At 48.3% G+C, this 6,870-nt stretch overlaps 1 protein-coding gene across 1 annotated transcript; it reads left to right on the top strand.

Moving 5' to 3' along the window:
- The first annotated feature begins 6 nt into the window (after positions 1-6).
- LOC144947531 (uncharacterized) lies at positions 7-2,864 on the top strand. Its single transcript, XM_078876752.1, has 2 exons — positions 7-862; positions 2,688-2,864. The coding sequence occupies exons 1-2, from the start codon at positions 111-113 to the stop codon at positions 2,848-2,850; spliced, it is 915 nt and encodes a 304-aa protein (XP_078732878.1). The 5' UTR covers positions 7-110; the 3' UTR covers positions 2,851-2,864.
- Positions 2,865-6,870: the final 4,006 nt, after the last annotated feature.

The following is a 6,870-nucleotide window of genomic DNA, read 5'->3' as shown; positions in this document are numbered from 1 at the left end:
GTCTCTCTCTGCATGTGTCTCTGTGTGTCTCTCTCTGTGTGTCTCTCTGTGTGTCTCTGTCTGTGTGTCTCTCTCTGTGTGTCTCTCTCTGTGTGTCTCTCTCTGTGTGTATGTCTCTCTGGGTGTATATCTCTGTATGTATATCTCTGTGTGTGTATTTCTCTCTGTGCGTATGTCTCTCTGTGTGTATCTCTGTATGTATATCTCTGTGTGTGTATTTTTCTCTGTGCGTGTGTCTCTCTCTGCGTGCGTCTCTGTGTGTCTCTCTCTGTGTCTCTCTCTGTGTGTCTCTCTCTGTGCGTGTCTCTCTGTGTGTATCTCTGTATGTATATCTCTGTGTGTGTATTTCTCTCTGTGTGTCTCTGTCTGTGTGTCTCTCTCTGCGTGTCTCTCTCTGTGTGTGTCTCTCTCTGTGTGTATGTCTCTCTGGGTGTATATCTCTGTATGTATATCTCTGTGTGTGTATTTCTCTCTGTGTATGTGTCTCTCTCTGCGTGTGTCTCTGTGTGTCTCTCTCTGTGTGTCTCTCTGTGTGTCTCTCTCTGCGTGTGTCTCTCTGTGTGTATCTCTGTATGTATATCTCTGTGTGTGTATTTCTCTCTGTGTATGTGTCTCTCTCTGCGTGTGTCTCTGTGTGTCTCTCTCTGTGTGTCTCTCTGTGTGTCTCTCTCTGCGTGTGTCTCTCTGTGTGTATCTCTGTATGTATATCTCTGTGTGTGTCTCTCTCTGTGCGTGTGTCTCTCTCTGCGTGCGTCTCTGTAGAGTTCCGTGAGCACTACGAGCGAGTGATGCAGCACGAGGCGGAGCTGCGCAAGAGGTTCCCGCGCGCCGCTCGCACCGCCACCGAGTCCCCGGACCACTAGTGAGGAGGCGCTCCCTCACACCGGCCACTTAGGCACCCCCCGCGGCATTGACGGCGTCGGCATCATCATCATCAGCAGCGTCATCAGCAGCGTCATCAGCGTCGTCATCAGCAGCGTCATCATCAGCATCGTCATCAGCGTCGTCATAAGCGTCGTCATCAACGTCATCATCAACGTCATCATCATCATCGGCGTCATCATCGTCATCATCAGCGTCATCGACATCTTCAGCATCATCATCAGCGTCATCATCAACGTCATCATCAACGTCATCATCAGCGTCATCATCAGCATCATCGGCATCATCATCAGCAGCTTCGTCATCGGGCTTCGTCATCAGCGTCATCATCAGCATCATCATCAGCGTCATCATCACCGTCATCATCAGCGTCATCATCAGCGTCATCATCAGCGTCATCATCAGCGTCATCATCAGCGTCATCATCAACGTCATCATCAACGTCATCATCGTCAGCGTCATCAGCGTCATCAGCAGCGTCATCATCAGCGTCATCATCATCAGCTTCGTCATCAGCGTCATCAACATCATCATCAGCGTCATCATCAACGTCATCATCGGCATCATCATTAACATCATCATCAGCATCATCACCATCAGCGTCATCGGTTTCAGCATCGGCAACGTCAGCAGCAGCATCATCGGCATCAGCAGCGTCGTCATCATCGGTATCAGCATCGTCATCATCATCATCAGCGTCATCAGCAGCAGCAGCGTCATCAGCAGCAGCGTCATCATCAGCAGCGTCATCAGCGTCGTCGTCGTCAGAATCATGATGACATCACCTGCACTCCCCTCTATTTAAGAGCGGAAACAGGAAGACTTCTTCGCAATTGTTCACAATTGAGCCTCCGTGTTGAACAGAATCATCATCATCTGTAGCTAAAGGGGTGGTACGGTGGCTAGGAGATGTTAACTGCCTCGCCTGGTATACAGGAGGTCATGGGTTCGATCCCGACCCCGACGCCTGCTGCTGTATTTGGAATCTGCGCGTCTCTCATCATCATCACGGTGACTATGAGATGTTAACTACCTCGCCTGGTATACAGGAGGTCGTGGGTTCGAACCCGACCCTGACGCTTGCTGTATATTTGGAATCTGCGTGTCTTTCTCTCTCATCATCATCACGGTGGCTATGAGATGTTAACTACCTCGCTTGGTATACAGGAGGTCGTGGGTTCGATCCCGACCCCGACGCCTGTTGCTGTATATTTGGAGTTTGCGTGTCTCTCTCATCATCATCATCATCACGGTGGCTATGAGATGTTAACTGCCTCGCCTGGTATACAGGAGGTCGTGGGTTCGATCCCGACCCCGACGCCTGCTGCTGTATATTTGGAGTCTGCGTCTCTCTCTTTCTCCCCGTGGTCGCGTGGATTTTTTTTCCGGTCTTCCTCCGGTTTTTCCCTCCACATTTAGAATCAACGTCACGCGTTTAAGGGTTATTTGGCTGCTGCTCTAAATGTCCACGTGATGGTGATATCAGCAACTTTGTTGAGCTGCCACCATCTGTGATGGCCAGGGGACGCTTCTGAAAATGTGCTTAGAAATGGCTCCGTGGTCTTTACCTGGTAACATGCAGTTCAAAGAGAGAGAGAGAGATTTAGACTTAAAACTTTCACCACTGCAGGAATTCATATTCTTGGTTCTTTCGGTAAAGTCACGCAAGATAGGAAACAAAAATGGTTGAGGGACACTTCTGAAAATTGAGCTACACAGCTCAGTCGGGGGGGGGGTGGGTCTTACCTGGTAAAAAAAAAATATTTTGAGATGTTTGACTATCGTCGTTGTTGTTGTCGTTCCAGTTACGTGGATTCTGACTCTGACTCGGGAGAAGGAGACGGGGCGGAGGAGGACGACGACGAGAACGGGGAGGGAGACGGCGACGCGGGAATGGACCCTGAGATGCAGGCGGCCTTCGAGATTTTCTGCCAAGAGGCGGAGAAGAAGAAGACCAAGGCGAAGTGAGCGCGAGAGAAGCACGGGGGGCGGGAGGGGGGGGGGAAACGCGGAAGAACGGATGATTCTACACGAGGAATGGGGGGCAACGGGGGGGACATGGAATATACGGGGACAGACGCAGGGGAGGTCCAGCGGGCAGAGTAGCGGCGGGCGTGGGGGGGGGAAAAGAGAAAAGGCTTCGTGGGAAAGGAAGGAGAGACCGAGAGAGGAAGGAGAGACACATGGAAAAGAGGAACATGTGGAGACACGAAAATCTGCGGTACGTGGACAGACAATTAATCCTTCCCCCCCCCCCCGCAACCTCCGATTTAGCAGCGTTGGCTACGTGGGGTGCGAAAGAAGTTTCGACGTACGTACAAAACGAGGCGGGAGACACGGGTAGGACGGGGGCAACTCGCGGTGTAGATGGAGTTTCCACGCCGGTTCTCATCAAGCGACAAAATTGCTTTTTAATCACGGCGACTTTGCTACACGACTTTCCCTCGTTTGAAAGCGAGCGAGCGAGAAGGCGTCCGTCGCAACCTTTGACCTCCACTGGAGTGCCGCCGTCATGAGCGATGGGGCAGCTTCACACCCATGACCCAGCAGTAGCCAATAGCAGTTGTGGAATAAGATAGCCCCTCCTCCCCCCACCACCTAACCGCATCATGTGACCTTTCAGCCAATGGCAGACGAGATTCTGCTTAATGCGCGCGTGCGTGCGTGTGTGAGATAAATTGTTGCTTTTAAACTATTTTTTCGCATTTAACTTTTCGTTCGTTTCAAGTTGAGGTTTTTATTCTGGTATTGCCGCGGAGAGCCGATTCGCAAGACCCAGGTTGTACACAGAGACACCGCAGCCCAAGAGAGATCTAACTCTGAGACAGAAGGGGGGGAGAGCAGTCATTGCCCTGAAACATCCTGGAAGATTTGCCGGCGTTGGTGCACTCAAGCCCGACTCTCGCTGCTGACAATGTCGCCGCTGAAGTTTGAAACTCGTGTGAAATGTACACATGTGCGTTGGACTTCTTTTGCGCTATACGTAGCCAACCGTGCTCATTGGAGGTGTGGATGGAAGGACAACATAACAAAACGCCTAAAGCAGTTTTAAAGAAATTCGTTTTCAGTCTACATTTAAAAGTGCACAGCCCCGGTGGCTTCCTGATACCTGATGGGGGGAAGAGCAGTCCTGACTGCTGGAGTTTGCGTGATGATGGTTCATGTTCCTTCATCTGGCCCCAGGCCAATGGGGTGAATCAGTGCGGCCTTCTGTTCCTCCACGATGCCCCACTCTCCTGGATTCTTTGTTCGTGTGCCGTGAAGATGATGGGGCGGCGCATTGCCGAAAACGTCGCCGATCGTGGTATTGAGTAAATCCCCGAACATCTGAAGACCGACACCCCGGAAACGGGAATTTTTTGCGGGAATTTCCACTCGAGTTTGCTCCGAATTAACGCCGACGTCGTGGGGAAATGATGCGCGGCTTTTGTGGCGCACGCACGCACACACACGCATGCGCACGCACCACAGGGCGACGAGTTTTGTTATCGTTGCCCCTACCCTCCCGCCAGGACAATTATAACGTAACCGACGATCTTAGAACAAGAATAAGAAGAAGAAGAAAATAAAATATGGACTTGTTCTAGAATCCGAAATCATCCGAAACAATGCTTCAATCCAAAACGTTCCATCCCTAGTCCATGGCCACCAACACAGCCATAAGAGGATTTGCATGAACATATTTTCGTCTCTTTGGGACCTTTTTTGGCAGCGTCCAAATTGATGAAAAGTAAGATCAGGTTTTACTCTTTCTGGAAATAAAACAAGAGTTGTGTTAAGGTGTTCCAACACCAAATGGATACCTTTTTGCAAGGCATCAGTTTGACAAACAATGCATATATCATCATTCCGTGTGGTTAATGCAGACTTGATGACGCCTTGCTAGAAAGATATCTGTCTGGTGTTTGAACATCTTAACAACTATATTCTTGGTTCTTTCGGTAAAGTCACGTAGAAGGTAAGTAATTAAATAATAATAACAAAATAAGAAAACTTATTATTTTATTATGTCCCTTCTACGTGCTGACTTTACCGAAAGAACCAAGAATATGAATCCCTGCAGTCACGAAAGATTTAAATTGAAATCTTAACAACTATCGTAATTTGAAGCATCCGTGACTACAGGAATCCATACTCTTTGGTTCTTTCAGTAAAGTCACGTGGGTAGTTCTTCCTAGTTCAGCAGTTCTACTGCTGGATTATTATTTTTTTCCGCCTGAGGACGATCGCTTGTATTGCGATCGAAACGTCGTGATATCTATTTTTTTTTATCTTCTTGGCTTTTTCGGTAAAGTCACGTTGAAGGGAAATAATAAAATAATAAAAATGTTAATTGGAGCGCTGTCTTTCAGACAGCTGTCTTCACCCGAGGACGGCTGCTTGTGTTGTGGCTGAAACGTTGTGAGAATTGTATTTTATTATGTTTTATTTTTATTCTTTTATTATTTCCCTTCTACGCGATGACTTTACCGAAAGAACCAAGAAGATGAATCTCTGCAGTCACGAAAACTTTAAATCAAAATCTATTTCTTTACTTTATTTTTCTACCTACGTGACTTTATCGAAATAAAAAAGAGTATCTTAACAACTCCTGTTTTATTGGCAGAAAGGGTAAAAAACTATTATTTTTCGTCTTTTTTTTTTCTTCTGGAAAATAAAACCGGCCCCGAGATTCTGCTCAAATCCAACTCCTGGCTGTAAGGGGGACGAATTATCGCTGTTACCGCTTTCAATGCCCCCCCCTGCTTGCTGTGGGTCAGTGTTTAGGCCGTGGGTCCGTGTTGACGCCGTGGATGGCGAGTGTTGGTTGAGGCTGTGCTTGCTAACAGTGTTAAAAGACTGCGGGTTTGACGTTGAGGCCCTTGGGTTCGTGCCGAGACCCAAGTTCATATTTTAATGTGGATGTTGCGGGGTTCCGATTAAGACTGCGAGTTTCGTGTTGAGGCTGTGGGATCAGTGTCGAGAATGTGAATCTGACCTCGTGTGGCGCAGCCCCCGGGTACACAGTCTTCGTGTGAAGTAACAATATAAGATCTTTCGATACTTTTGGTTTGTGTTTTCCTTTTTTAAGTCTCCACAAAGTCTAAATGAATTGCTGAATAATTTATTGCTGAGTAAAGGGGCTGGCGATACGTTTATCATGTAGCCCTTAGGATCGCGCGCAGTGTTCATGGACTTTAATCAACAATGCTTGAGCTTCTGTAACCAGAGCCATTAAATTTGACAATTCACACAAAAAATACTTCAACTGGTTCTCTGCAGATGTCTGGTTTCACTATCAAACACTTGTTTCAAATGTAAACTGCGTGCGGCAGAGGGTTGAGAGGGTCCTCGGGTTTTAGTATGAAGTGTGGAGGCGTGGTGGAAGTCGAGATGAGCGAGAGCATCGGGGGATTTTGTCGGGCGACTTCCGTTGACGTCATAGAAACCAGACTGAGAATCCTGATACTCTGGGGGCTATGAATCCACACATCTAGGATATGAACCCATACATCTGGACAACAAACCCACAAACTTGAATAATCAACCCAATTAATCCGGACCCCGAGCCCCATCACCAATTGGGAGTTGTGGGAGTGGAGTGTCTCATGGTACAAAATACCCAGGCAGGTGCTTAGTTTTGGTGGGGCTGATGGTAAGGCCCCACCACTTAGTCGCACGCTCCAGGTTCAGCAGCAGCAGCACCTCCAACTCCTCCTCTGAATGAGCAGCAATTACGAGATCATCGGCATACATAACGTGGTTGACCAATAGGGAGCCTTCCCTTGACAGCACCCGGGCATCGATCAGCCTCCCATTGTATCTGTACCAGATGGAAATTCCGTTGATATAGCCGTCAAAGGCTTCACGAACTACGTGGTCAAAATAGATGTTAAATAATGTTGGAGCGAGAGGACATCCCTGTCGCACCCCAAGGTGAACAGGGAATGGCTCCGATTCTCGGCCATGTAGTTTTACCCGGGCCCGCTCACAATCATGAAGGTCCTT

The sequence above is a fragment of the Lampetra fluviatilis genome, chromosome 45 (assembly GCF_964198595.1).
Source record: "Lampetra fluviatilis chromosome 45, kcLamFluv1.1, whole genome shotgun sequence".
Classification (NCBI taxonomy): domain Eukaryota; kingdom Metazoa; phylum Chordata; class Hyperoartia; order Petromyzontiformes; family Petromyzontidae; genus Lampetra; species Lampetra fluviatilis.
Note: the sequence above shows the minus strand (reverse complement) of the source record. Positions and strands in the feature narration are given on the sequence as shown.

Excerpts from the sequence above, each read along its gene's own strand:
- LOC144947531 (XM_078876752.1), top strand. The coding sequence starts at position 111 with ATGTCTCTCTGGGTGTATATCTCTGTATGTATATCTCTGTGTGTGTAT. Across the intron at positions 863-2,687 it reads ACCGAGTCCCCGGACCACTA|TTACGTGGATTCTGACTCTG; the intron begins GTGAGGAGGCGC and ends TTGTCGTTCCAG.